This window comes from Coffea arabica, chromosome 7c (assembly GCF_036785885.1).
Source record: "Coffea arabica cultivar ET-39 chromosome 7c, Coffea Arabica ET-39 HiFi, whole genome shotgun sequence".
NCBI classification, from domain to species: domain Eukaryota; kingdom Viridiplantae; phylum Streptophyta; class Magnoliopsida; order Gentianales; family Rubiaceae; genus Coffea; species Coffea arabica.
In genome coordinates this window covers 15,609,408-15,623,709 of record NC_092322.1, presented here as the reverse complement: position 1 = coordinate 15,623,709, position 14,302 = coordinate 15,609,408, and the positions used below count along the sequence as shown (strand labels likewise).

The 14,302-nt window shown below is 34.8% G+C and overlaps 1 protein-coding gene across 1 annotated transcript; it reads right to left on the bottom strand.

Annotated features, from left to right (window-relative positions):
* Positions 1-760: 760 nt before the first annotated feature.
* Positions 761-12,937, bottom strand: LOC113698610 (terpene synthase 6, chloroplastic). Its single transcript, XM_027218487.2, has 14 exons — positions 12,703-12,937; positions 11,640-11,695; positions 11,260-11,545; positions 10,964-11,144; positions 7,675-7,892; positions 7,460-7,580; positions 7,079-7,176; positions 5,554-5,780; positions 3,433-3,545; positions 3,214-3,312; positions 2,046-2,261; positions 1,773-1,938; positions 1,413-1,658; positions 761-1,309 (listed from the first exon to the last, which is right to left on the bottom strand). The coding sequence occupies exons 1-14, from the start codon at positions 12,791-12,793 to the stop codon at positions 1,001-1,003; spliced, it is 2,427 nt and encodes an 808-aa protein (XP_027074288.2). The 5' UTR covers positions 12,794-12,937; the 3' UTR covers positions 761-1,000.
* Between the last annotated feature and the right edge of the window lie 1,365 nt (positions 12,938-14,302).

The following is a 14,302-nucleotide window of genomic DNA, read 5'->3' as shown; positions in this document are numbered from 1 at the left end:
GTTTGGGAGTTTTGGTATTTTGAATTACAATAATTCCAATACTGCGCGCTTGGTCCAATGCAATGGAAATTGAAATATTGGAATCATGCCTTAAAATTTAGCCATTCATGATTCCCGACCAAATTGAGAGGAATTGACCAAAACCCTCGTTGGTGAACCCTCTAGGAATTATTCCATTTCCAATTCCAAAGCAAGAACCAAGCGCCCCTTAGTCTTTTCTCTCAATAAAAGCACTTTTATGGAACCAATAAAATATTTTTAACTATTCTACATTATCTCTTTTCAAGGGTAAGACAAGAATGTCAGCAGAACAATTGTAGCCGAATTCAAATTTTGAAATAGTTAAAAGGGAAAACTATTACAATAAGAGTAGGATAGAGAGACTAATATGTAATATTATACATTTAAATATGACTTATAAATAGCATATATAATAAGATATATAATTAATTTAAAAATTTTTCTAATAGGTAATCTTAAGACATTTATTAACATATTTAATATTCACCTAATCTATCATATATAAAAGCATACTAATAATTATTATCCTCTTTTATATTTATATATTTTCTATATTTAATTTTTCTAATTAAATTAATCTTATATTTTCAAAAATACAACACCTGAAATATATTTTAACAAGTACCCTATACTAGACAAACCATTAATTTAAATATATGATATACGTACTATATCAATGATATATATATATATATATATATATATATATACCAACATATATAATTATCTAGATTGGGCGTTAATCGAATTGAACTTTATTAAAGATTAATGTCGGTCCAACGTTTAAACCCGAGCTGTGTCGAGCCCACTCTAGTCCAGGGATACACGCAGCTTGGCCCTACTTATTTGGAGAAGCTACACTGAAAAACCTGTACACGAGACGGCAAATTTCAAAACCTAGTTATTTGGATCTCCATTTGCGGGTGTCTAACAATCATCACCTCCTCCCATAACCGGACTCGTTTGATCCTTAGAGAAGCTATTCAAAATCCTCCAAAGGTATTGGCTTATGAATAATTGCTTTTACGAGATCAACCATCTCCACTTCTGATGTAAATCCATCATTGTTGAAGTAAAATTGATGTAGTATTCTGCTTAGATTCCAAAACATGTCCTTGCAAGCTCTTGGAACTACACTACCATCCTTCTGCACAACCAATCTTAGCAGTCTCCTCCTTTCATTTTCTATCAGCAATTTCACCTCTTCAATTGCAGCTGCTTCACTAACCGTACCATCTGGACTCAGTCGTAGAGTCACAGAATTTAGTTTTCCTTCCTTTCTTTCCCTCTGCGTGATATTATCAATAAGAATCGGTTCAAAATTGAAGGATGGCAGATAAACACAATTAATAAGAACGTACGGCAAAAATCAATGAAGAAATATCTTATACCTCAAAGCCGCGCATATCATTAAGAAGCCGACCACAAGTGCTAACATGCTTATAAAGGGACCGCATTTCAGGATGTCGAGCAACTTCTTCTGATAGCTTTGGCCCCCGAAGATAAATGGCAGGGAACAGTATCGGCCCCAGGGCGAATGATACATAACCATTTGCCATATATTCATCCAATGTTGGCACCGTCTTGTCTCTAGTCCATTCAAACTCCCTAAAAAATCCGTAGAACAATTCTAGCCACTGTAATAAACCATTTAAAGAATCGTCATCATATATTATAGAGAGCGAACTGGATAACCCATACGCATACATCAGAGTACAATAGCAAGAAGATGAAAGAAGTAGACATCTCACAATCTCTTTCGTGTGGCTTGTTACATTGCGTCCCTGCAATATGCTTGCTTTCTCTCCAGTCTCAGAGATGGTACTACGCAGTGCTGAAAATACGATTTGGACATTCTCTGAGCAACAATCACTGCTGATATCTGAGCAATAATCACTGCTGATATTCACATCCCACCTGTAGTTTGCAGACATTATCTTATTACTTAGGAAATTATATACATAGTATAGGGGCTAAGAATGTTCAGATTTCAGAATAGTGAGAAGAGGATCAAAGAGACTCACCGTTCAAGTAAATCAATAAGGTTTCTTAGTTCCTCCTCAGAACCTCCCACATCAAAGAAGTCATCAGTCACTGTAGTCAGTACACAATTTTTGGCCCATGACATGCGGGCTTCATATAGTTCAGGTGAGAATATGGTTGCTGCAGCAGAAAAGAAGCCATATATAGCCTTGTGTCTTGTAAACTTCAGTTCGTGCAATCTATTCTGCGTATACCACCTGTGGAGAAAGAGAAGTAAAATGGATTTGAATGAATACAACCAATTCATTTATATAACAAATGGAATTTCGTGTGCAAGCAATTAATTATAGGCATGTATATCACATGATTGAACTTGTCTGCTGAGGAAATTGGGACAGGTACAGTTTGCTTTTGATGTAATTGACGCTATCATTGTACATTTTTTACAAAATTTGGTATACAAACTCTATTTTTTTTTTCTAATTCTGGACCGCACAAATTATTTCTTTTGATCTCTCTCTTTTTACCCATACTCGGCATTGATATGTACCCCTATTTCTTTTGATATCTCTCTTTTTTCTAATTCTGGACCGCACAAATTTGCCAACTCTATTTCACTCTCTCTCTTTTTCTTGGCAAATGGTGAACTTTTTGTTTAATTTCCGATAAGGGTAGAATTAACTTTTTACCCATACTCGCGTTGATATGTACCCCGATTTTTTTATCCAAATTCACCAGGAAAAATTTGCCAAGAATTATCAAAGTTCAAACTGCCCTAGCAGGCAAATTTTTGTAATCTTTAATCTGATATTCATGATTTGGTCATTGTATAACATTTTAACAATTCTAAGGACATACTGGGGTACAAACATAGGATCAATAAGTGGTCAATAAATTCATATTGAATCGCTATGTGGTTGATCAAGCAATTAACTAAAGTGTCCAAAGAACACGTATAGAAAGGTAGAAATTTTGAGCACATTATACATAAGAATTTTATTTGAAAAATTTGTCCATCACAAAGTTTTTTAATCATGGTGGTTCATGGTTCAAAATTTTCAAATTGCATCACTTTTCCCGACCAGTGTACATTTTTCAATTCACTCATTTGTTTTGGTGTGCAATCATTCACTAGAATCACTCACAAATTAATTCACCATGATAAAAGCAAGGCAAAATAGTGCTAATATGTTCAAATCTTCCACATACCTTTCTATTTCTTCCAGTTCATTGCGGTGAATGAGTTGGCAGTGATTAAAATCTCTGACTGCCAACCTTAACAAATCTTCATTGCCAAAATTTGACGAGCTGACGGATGGTTAAGAACATAATTAACAATACTTGAATTAAGGAAGGATAAAAACTTAAAAACTATAGCTAACAAGAGCAAACATGCTTTTTCTATAAAATAAAGGACCAGAAGTTTACCGGTATAAAGTTTTCAGAATTCTTCCACTATCCACGTTGTAATGCTCTATGTTCTTCCTGATCTCAACCCGTGGCAAAATTAATGGGGATGGAAACTTGAGAAGATATTCAACCTGAAAATGAAATTGACAATTCCAGAAGTTTGTTTGGCTTCATTTCAAGTGAGTACATGGAGTCTGTAAATTAAGCAACAGAGACTGATTCGGCTAAGGAGGTTGGCCAACATCATCTTATTTAGTAGTAGTATCCTTTGAAGCGATGGCAGACTCCGTGGCACCAGCCTCTTGGGGGACGGCATCCTATTCAACTATCTAAACTACTGCAACAATAAAGTTTGACATAATAGGTTGCTTCCACTTCAATCTGCATTTGCCTATGAGGTCTTCACATAATAGGTTGCTTCCACTTCACAACAATAAAGTTTGACTTCTTTTTTTTTTTTTGGAATTCAACTATCTAAACTGCCACAGTATCCGATCTTTCCTGAAAGGCAGGGCTGGGTGGGTAAAGTCACTCCCTTTTTCCTCTGACCTCCCCCTCTGTTTGAGGAAGATAGCTGCAATCTGGCATTTGCCTATGAGGACTTCACATAATAAGTTGCTTCCGCTTCACAACAATAAAGTTTGACTTTTTTTTTTTTTTTTTGGAATTCAACCATCTAAACTGCCACAGTATCCGATCTTTCCTGCATTCCTTTTAAAAGGCAGGACTGGGTGGGTTAAGTCGCTCCCTTTTTCCTCTGACCTCCCCCTCTGTTTGAGGAAGATAGCTGCAATCTGGCATTTGCCTATGAGGTCTTCACATAATAAGTTGCTTCCACTTCACAACAATAAAGTTGACTTTTTTTTTTTTTGGAAAAACTCCGTGTAAGTGTCAGGGAGGATGCCAGGCCTATTCAACTATCTAAACTGCTGCAGTATCTGATTTTTCCTGCATTCCTTTCCAAAGGCAGGACTGGGTGGATTAAGTTGCTCCCTTTTTCCTCTAAGCTCCCCCTCCGTTTGAGGAAGATAATTGCCATCTAGCATTAGCCTATGAGGTCTTCACACAATAGGTTGCTTTCACTTTACAACAATAAAGTTTTTGATTTTTTTCCATATGAGGAATATAGCTGCAATTTGGCATTCGCCTATGAGGTCTTCACATAATAGGTTGCTTCCACTTTACAACAATAAAGTTTTTGACTTTTTTTTTTTTTGGGAAAACTCCATGTAAGCGTCAGGGAGGATGCCACTCCTATTCAACTATCTAAACTGCCACGGTATCCGATCTTTCCTGCATTCCTTTCTAAAGGCAGTTTCAGGAAGATAGCTGCAATCTGGCATTCGCCTACGAGGTCTTCACATAATAGGTTGCTTCCACTTTACAACAAGAAGTTTTTTACTTTTTTTTTTTTGTGGAAAAACTCCATGTAAGGGTCAGAGAGGATGCCAGTCCTATTTAACTATCTAAACTGCCACAGTATCCGATCTTTCCTCCTTTCTAAAGGCAAGACTAGGTGGGTTAAGTTGCTCCCTTTTTCCTCAGAGCTCCCCTCTGTTCGAGGAAGATAGCTGCAATCTGGCATTTGCCTACGACGTCTTCACATAATGGTTGCTTCCACTATACAACAATAAAGTTTTTGACATTTTTTTTTTGGGAAAACTCCATGTAAGGGTCAGGTAGGATGCCAGTCCTAAATTTTATTAAAAAATAATAGTTGGAACCTAAAACTTATGACATTTTCTCACTGCACCTCCAATTTTTGCTTTAGATACTCTGAGTCGTCAAGTTTGGACACTGCTCATTTTTCCCGAATTTTCACTAGTCGCAATGGAATCAACAAAACTTTATTATCACTCCATGTGAAACATGCAATGGACTTCTATAATTCGACCAATTGGCCACAATTGCCATAAATGGAAAGATTGTAACGTATGATCATTGTCAATTTCATTTGAATATAGACAATTTGGACAAACCGAAATACATCTAAAATTTTAGGATGCAAAATTTTCAAACTAAAATATTGGGATGCAAAATGAGAACTAACAGAGCACTTTTAAGTGATCATAGTGATATTAGTCCTAAATTTCTAGAACATCAAATAGGCTGTGGTAATATAAATATAAGGAGAATTACCTGTTGGAAGATTTGGTTAGGGAATCCCTTCGAATCACAGCCATTGAAAATATGCTGCCTCAGGAGGTGCTTCGATAATAAATTTTGTTTCTCTAGAGCTGATTCATTTTCATGGACTGCCATCTGTGATGCCTGATATACTTCCACTAAAGCATTTACTTCGTTCCAGGATCCATTACAACAATAACTGGAAGCGCTTTCATCTTCCAGGATACCAATTAATGGATCTACAAAATCGAATCAAGAACCTTTTTATCTTTTCTTATCATTTATGGGCACACGCAAAAGATACTTGAATTACTGAAAAATCTAATTTCATTATGCACGCTTAATGTTTTTAGTCATTCTAATTTGCATCATTAACATTTTTTGGCACTTTGCACCCTAAAGTTACCAAATACTACAACATTGCATCTCAAACTTTTATCTTGGACATTATACACATCAAAGTTACCAATTAAATATATTCAAGCCAAATTACCCAAGGTTTGAAACTCAACCACAAATTTACTGGAACAAGGGTCACTATGTTCAAAATCATTGGGCTTACCATTAATGAATTATTACCAACTCGTCACATCATAAATATATAATAAATGGGCGAGTTGTTACTTATGTTATCATACAGTCCATTGATAACCTCTCTATACATATTTGGCCAATCGATTAAATTAGAAATTAAATTCCTTTAAAAAAAGAAAGAAAATGAAGTGCTTTGATTCTTCATTTATCAAATTTACAATGGTTATGAGGATAAGAAACATGAAATCACATCAGTAATTCAAAATTTTGTAAACCATTTAAAGCTAAAAGTATAATTTTAGAAAAATGAAATGGGACAATAAACAAAAAAAAGGGATAGATTTGGAAATTTAAAAGAATTAGAGGATTTAATACCAAAGTGATACGGACAACATGTATAAATGCTCCACAACCTGTCCCTCTCATCCTTGCATTTAATGCACAGGACCTACTTGTTTGTATTTAAGAGCCAACAACAATGGATTAGACCACGAACCATAATGATTTAGTAAAAATAATCAAGGTTTGATGGATCACTAGTCCAACTGGACAGTTCGATTGGATTTCAAAATTTAGATAGATTTTTCAACCCATCCAAATTTGAAGCATAACAAAAAGCAGCCCAGTTAATGGTTTGATTGGTTCGACTGGACAGTTCAGGCTAAGTTTTAAAATCAAGAAATTACCATAATCTCACATGCAATTAAAGCTAACATATAAATAACACTGGTATACAACAAAACCTTTCCTTCTCAATGCTAAATATTGTCTTCAGTCTATACTAATTTCATCCAAAAAACAAAAAGAAAAAGAGTGACCAAGAACGGTTTGGTCTACCATCACTAAAAATGCAAGCCTTTGAGGTGACAAGGAACTTTTTAATAAGTTTGGGTTCATGGCGTCAATAACAAAATTGGATGGTGCTAAGTGGGAATTATGCAAGACATTGGGGCTGCAAAACACACCAGTATTTAGCAAAATGTGCAAACGCTTTAGCAGTTACCTGAGGAGATATCATAACCATGCTTTCGTAATAACCTGAAGGCCAGGGCACAGTGCGATGTTTCTGCAAATATATCTTCCTCACCCTGCAGCCAGCATCTTTTTTTTTTGTGGATGTTATTAATTGTCAATAAGTTGAACCAATCAAGAAAAATCCATCGACAACTTGCTTCTAGATATTTAATGCATGCAATTCATGTTTTGAGCAAGTGTTGGCCTAAGATAGCATTGGAATGATATTAACTAAGATATTGACTTGTGAAACCACATGCAATTGTGAACTTTTAATTTAAGGTTCATTACCCTATTTGGTAAAAAAAAAAAAAAATTAAGCCAAGCAAGTTTATTAATTATGCCCCATAATTTTAGATCAGAAGATTACCTGTATGTGTCATCCAATACACACTGAATTTCATTCGTAAAATATTGAGAAATACCCATCTTCTCAAGATTGTCAACCAGGCAAAGGCGTGCATATATATCCAAAGGGTAAACTGCTGGGACTGAAAAAAGCAACAAAAAGAAGCAGCAGCAGCAGTAAGGAAGCATAAGATAGCTATGTAAGTATCAATTTGGGTACATTGAAAATAAAGAGACCTGCAGGGCCAAACTTGTCAATAACCGAATAAAGGTAATTCAGGCAACTCGGATTTCGGACATTAATAGCAGCAGCTGCAGTTGCTGAAGGTGAATTGAAGAGTGATCCATTCTTCCTTTGAAATTTCATGGCCATATCCCAATTTTGTAACTTTAACAATCCTTCGGATACATATGCCAAGAATGCCTCACTCTTCTTTGAGTGGCTCTCACGGATTCTAAATGATTAGAGCAACAAAGAAAAGATAGATACTTTAGGGGCTTAGAGGCAAATTATGAATCACATGTGTCCTTATTTATTTATTTATTTTACTACAATGAACATCCTATCTTTGAGATTCTTAGTGTTATAATGCTACTAATATTACAAAATTTAAGTTGCTGCACAAATTATTTGTTTAATGAAACCATAAAACCACACATAAACTAATTGAGAATAGCCCCTATAAATGGCAAAAACTTGACAGGCCCACCGCGTAGATCGAGTGGTATGAATAATGCCACATCATCCTGTGATTTTTTTAGTCCAAGATGTCTCACTTTCTCAACTTTCACAATGTCCTCAGCGCAATTCCTCCGCACCTACCTTCCACTGCCACCTAATGACCGCCTCCTGTCCACCACCATCGTGAACATCCCTTCTCCCACAGTTATAAAATTCGGCCCAACTTGACGATTGAACCGATCAACTCAATGAACTAGTCATAAGACCGAACTGGGTCATTAATTAGATTAATCAAACAACAAACCTATTGACTAATCAACGATTCAACAGTTCAACTGATGATTTGAAAAAAACCCATCGATTGAACTGTTGATTAAACCATCAATTCAAAATTTTATTATTTTTATAATTTAAAATTATATTATTATATTATATAATATAATTATTGTCCAACTCATGATTGAACTATCCAACCCCTGATTGAATTGATACCCTGATGAACCAATCACTCTCCAGTTAAGAACTATGCCTTCCCCACTTCCTCTTCCCCAAGGATTCTGCAAACGCCCACCTGCTTATTGCCACCAATATTATCCAAACCCCTTCCTCACTTCCCCCCTCGCCTCCTTCTTCCCTCTCCCACTCCCACCACTCCTGCACATCCACCGGTTACCGCCACCACCATTATCAAAACATCTTACTGCCTCCCTTCCTTCCCCCCTTTCCCCAACCCCAAAATCATCTCCGGCACTTTGTTTGGTCCTCAACATTCAAACTTCAAAAAACCCAAAATCAATCCTTTGTCCTTTTTGTAGATTGAATCAAACCTATTGGAGCTTTCACCCCACAGTAAAATTGAGTTCCACTACAAATTTACAATTTTAATGACATAAACAGATAAACTCACAATAGTTTCAAGCAGTGTAAAAAAAAAAATGAGAGAGAGACACCTAAACTGGTCAATATTCCATAGGTATCTCTAATACACAGCCTTGAAACTTGAGTGTTTAGAGATATAAATGGAAAGCTTTGCACCAAAAAAAGAGCTACTAACCATACAAATCAAAAAATTAGAGATACCATAAAGATCAAGATACGTACAAATAAACTTTCTTCCTACCTTCTTTCCCAACTCATCTCCATTCCTGGCAAGATCTCCAAACCGAAAAAAAATAACCTCCAATGCCACAATCTTGATTTTCTCTTTTCTTTTGCTTTTGATTTCTGATTAAATTTTGTTCTGAAATATTGGGAATAACATTTGGATTTTCTTGAAAATCCATGTAGATAAGAAATAATTTGGAATCCCAACCTTATGTTTTGTGGAAAGAGGAGAAGAAGACATGGAAGAAAACAAAGCTGACAATGGCAGCAGATTTGATGGAGATTAAGGATAAAGAATGTGGGGTTTTGAGGTTCCAAGCGTTGAAGGTGAAGGTTGGTGGTGGTGGGCTGAGGTTTCAATCAAGGCAGCATGAGTAAGGTGCCATCCAGTGATGAGTAAAGTCTGTCATCAATGTGTTGCCATGATTTCTAAACATTTAAATTCCACAGGATGTGGCAAATTTGACACTACTCAATCTACGAGTGGGGTTGCAGACCGAATCTACACAAGTTTTTGCCCCTACAAATAACCAATTTTAAACTAATTTATTCTTCCGACCAAATTAATCAATCATGCTACTTGATTGACCTGATAATGACTACTTCAACATTCATAATTGTTCGATTCAACTTCTTCTTGCAAAATCATTTTGCTTAAAAAATTCTTCATCCTATCTACCTTTTCAAATATATACATTGGTCAATCTGTCTCCCAAAGATACCAATTACTGCCACTTCACACCTTAAACATTTTTGTAAACACTTAGCACCGTCAATTTACCAATTTGTTTCAAACCACGCCAGTTAATATAAACTAATTAAGAAAAGTAGGTGAAAATTCTTCAAGTACTCCACCTGAAATACGTGCATCCTTGGGGTGGAATTAATAGTGACATCAGTCTATCAAAAATCAAGAAAATTGCATGCACCATTAAATTTTTGCCTTCTTTTATTTGCATTGTGAATATTTTTGGTGATTTGGGATGTTGTGGTAAACTTTGGGTGCAGTTCTCAAAACAAATGTAAGTGTGAAAAGTAAGAATGCTTGAAGATGTTAGGGGTGCAAAGTGAAAATAGTCCAAAATTTTAGGAAGGATTACCGCATTGCTCTTTGGCTCTTTATTCCAATTCACAGCTTAGATATTCTACTTCTTCCAAAAGAACTTTACATTATAATAATTACTCATATAGCACCATTAGGCTCCACTGTATGTATCAATCACAACCTAATTATGTTGACTCACCTAAACCCGTCCAAACCTGCCCGTTAATTTTGAATCGGCCTAAATGGGTATCCAATTAAACCTGTTTAATTGATAGATAGTGGGTTGACTCAGATCACCCATTTATACCCATTTAAAAATAATTATATATTTAAACTCAATTTTAGTGAGTGTTAAACAAATAAATTTGAATTTCTTACCAATTTAATAACAATAAAATACCATTATTTCTTGTTAAATAATATACGAAAAATTTTAAAAAAAAAGTAGAATTTTAAGTGACTCATAAATAGGTAATTGGATATACCTTTACCCATTTATTAAATGGACATAAAAGGGTACCCATTTATTTAAATGAGTATAAATGGATTGACCCAATTATACCTATTACTCAATTAGGACCCATCCAAGCCCACTCAAATCACTTATTTGACACCTCTATGCATATCTAGAAAAATGATTTTGTCAAATGAAGCCAGAGATAATTAGATTACAATACAACATGACAGAGATGTACCTTCCAAGCTCCATATCCCTCTTATGAAGCAAGTCATTTAAGAGTTTGGGTTCCAGTTGAAAACCTAAGCTCAAATCTCTTGCATGATCAAGCATGCCTGGAAATATTATGTCAAATCCAACTGGAGAAAACTGGCACTCCTCATATGCTAAAGCAAAATTCAACTCAATAAAGCGAACACCTATTAGTGTGGAACTTGCATCAATCCAGTGAAAGTTCATAGAGGCATATATACTTGAGAAATTTCAGATTTGCACCCAAAAAAAAAAGAAAAGAAAAAGCCAGTTAGAAATTACCCTTTTTGATGTGTTCTTCACCGATCCCCCATGTCTTAAGTGCAAGAACGCACGCAAGAGTGGAGGATAGAACATCTTTAAGCAATAGGGGATGGTGATGAGGAAGACTCCATGAGCCATCATGAAGCTGACTACCTAATAACCAATTTAAGCACTTGGGAAAAAGGGGAGCCTGGGAAGAATGTGGATCAGGGACCATAGCTACCCAGGCGGTATCATAGGCAGAAACAGAATAGTCAACTTCATTGAATAGCTTCCTAATTCTTTCTTTACTCTGGTCAACCCACTGCATGGAGATTGAAGAGAAAGAATTACTTCATCATGGATGACAAGAACCCCCTAAAAATAAAGTAAATTTAGATGTTTATAAGAAATCATACTAAGACAGAAGAATTAGGCGGGGATGATAATCCTTGAACTCCAGTCTCCAGAGCGACTGCTCAAAAGAAAAAGGGACAAAGAAGAACAGCACAATTAGAGTTAATGTCTTCTGGGCTTAACATGAAAAAGGAGAAAATAACTTATAATGATTCAAACAAATTGGTAATTGCTTCAAATGCACAAGATAAGAATTGATTACTACATGGATATACTACATACAACACCTTGAAAAAATTGTCTAGATTTTCCTATGGACCTACAGGACCAGGTGACTTTCAAGTATCATATCAAATTAGAATTAGAATTATCAAAATGGGCTTTGCCCCCACAGTCAAAATTTGCTAGCCCTGCTAAATTCCACCCGCCTAATGCGCACAAGTTGTAAGAATCAAGAATGTATGAGTCATTTGCCTATTAAACTATGTAAAATAAAACAAAGAAATGTCTCATATGTGTCTATGAAATACTTATCAACAGTACATGCTTTTTAACAAAATATCAATTTAATGTTATTTACTTTGTTTGTCAACCACTAAGTGAACACACTTAAAAAATTTTTTAGAAAAAAATTTATTTCACTTTTCACATATGGATGAAAAATCAACCAACAAAAAACAGCAGTTAAACTACACTCTTCTTCACCTTCTTCAGAGTGTATCCTCAAAACACAAACCCATTTGAAAGCTTGCCATAGCTTTTCATTTTCATATTGAAACACACCGGAATTAATTAATTGCTCTTTCTTCATTTCATCTTCACAATCAGGGCAAATCTGTCAGGGTCTTTGAGTGGGTAAGTAGCAAAATCCTTATATCAGAGAAGATGAAATGAAGTACTAATCTTCTTTTCTATTAATGATCTTTTGACTTGAAACTACAAATTCGACCATCTGTATGACATTCATGATATAAGATAAAAAGTTTAAACCATCCTTTGGATGCAAGTGTTTTCTCATAGAAGGAATTAGATGTTGGAAATCGTTTTCCAGTAGAACGGTGGATTCTTCTCTTTCTTTTATGCCAAATAAATAGAATACTAACATAGAGGGACATAAAAACCAACCTGAAGCAGAGATGAGAGGTCTCCTGTAACGGTAAGACTGGGTTTTCTGGAGAGTCAAATGAGCCTGGAAATTGAGAGAGAGATGAAGCATGATCGTCGTGCTTAGTCCTCACTCAATCCCGATGAACTTTGAAGCAAGGAAAATGATCCCGATGAACTTTGAAGCAAGGAAAATGAGAGAGGCAAACCAAGAAGGGAAATGTTCCAACTGTTCAATCCCTCCGACAGGCGACGCGCTGGAATACACATACATGTAATATATAGGTGCAAAGAATGTTAAAGATTTGTTTGAATTACATTTTTTTAATTTTTTTCAGAAAAATTACCGTAACTATTTAATATATATATAAAATAAAATAAATTATTTAAAGATATTCACCAAAAAACGTAGCAATTTTTTAAATTACCGTAAAAAAAATTGCTATCCAAACGCACCCCACGTACTTTTCTAAGTCCACCGATGCAAATGTTGTTTACAATTCCTATTTTGCCCTCTAAATTTTCGTCTGCTACAAATTAATTGTACCAAAGCCTAAAGTTATCAATCCATTGCACTTTTTTTTGGTCAATTCGCCGGTCCTACGCCGTTGTGCCGCATGTGGGTTTTTAATGCCCCCCCAAGCAACAGTTTATTTCGATTTTGCCATGATCTAAGCCTGAAAAAAACGCATGATGAGCCACAATTTGTTCCTGTTTTGCCATGCCTTGAGCCATATGAATTTAATAAAAAAAAGACATCATATCTAATTTTGGACTAATACTATTATCTTTTTCAGCCATTAGGAAAATATAAATTTAGATTAACATTTTAATATGAGTTCCGCCCCAAATTTTGTCTACATTCCTCACTAAAAAAATCTGCTCTAAAATTTGTCCACACTCTTGACCAAAAAATAATAATAATAATAATAAAGGCTCCCTTGATTGGCCACTTCTATAACAATTTTTGCACAAATTAAAAAAAATTAGTATAATTTTGTTCCAAATTCAATTGAATATTTTAATACCAAATTTGTTTGAAATTTTTCTATATTACTAAAAAAGAAAACGAAGTATGGTGAGCTTTAATTACTTGCATTTAAATAGTCAAAAAGTAATAATAGCAATAAATGATTAAACAAACAACAGATAAAGTCTTGGTAAAAAATAATCATGAGATTTAATTACTTATGTACCTTTTAAATAGCCAACATATAAAGCAAATTCATTATTTCTTGCCTGTTTCTATGAGTTTTTCCCCTCCTTAAATGGCTTTTTCCCTAACTCTTACTTGTATTAATAAACATAGCGTAATGAAAATTTTCAGGATAAATTTTGTTCCAAATTTCTCTATATTAGTGAAAGATGCTTGCCATAATGAACATAATCTAATAATCTAACAAAAAAAAATCACGATACATTTTGCTCCAAATTCCTCTATATTAGTGAAAATATAGAAACTTTCTTGATTGGACACTAATTTAATGCTCTTTGGATACATTAACTATTACTATTTTTATGCACCATTTATTTATTTCTTCATTGCTAAAAAAATAATTATGCTAATATTTTTTTAGTGTCAAATGCGCTGAACTCCAATTGTTTCAATGACTTTTAGATA

Coding starts and splice junctions, on each gene's coding strand:
- LOC113698610 (XM_027218487.2), bottom strand. CDS start 12,793: ATGCTTCATCTCTCTCTCAATTTCCAGGCTCATTTGACTCTCCAGAAA. Junction 2,262..3,213: donor GAACTGGAAGAAATAGAAAG/GTATGTGGAAGA, acceptor CTTTCTCCACAG/GTGGTATACGCAGAATAGAT. Junction 1,659..1,772: donor CAAGCCACACGAAAGAGATT/GTGAGATGTCTA, acceptor GGTTTATTACAG/TGGCTAGAATTGTTCTACGG.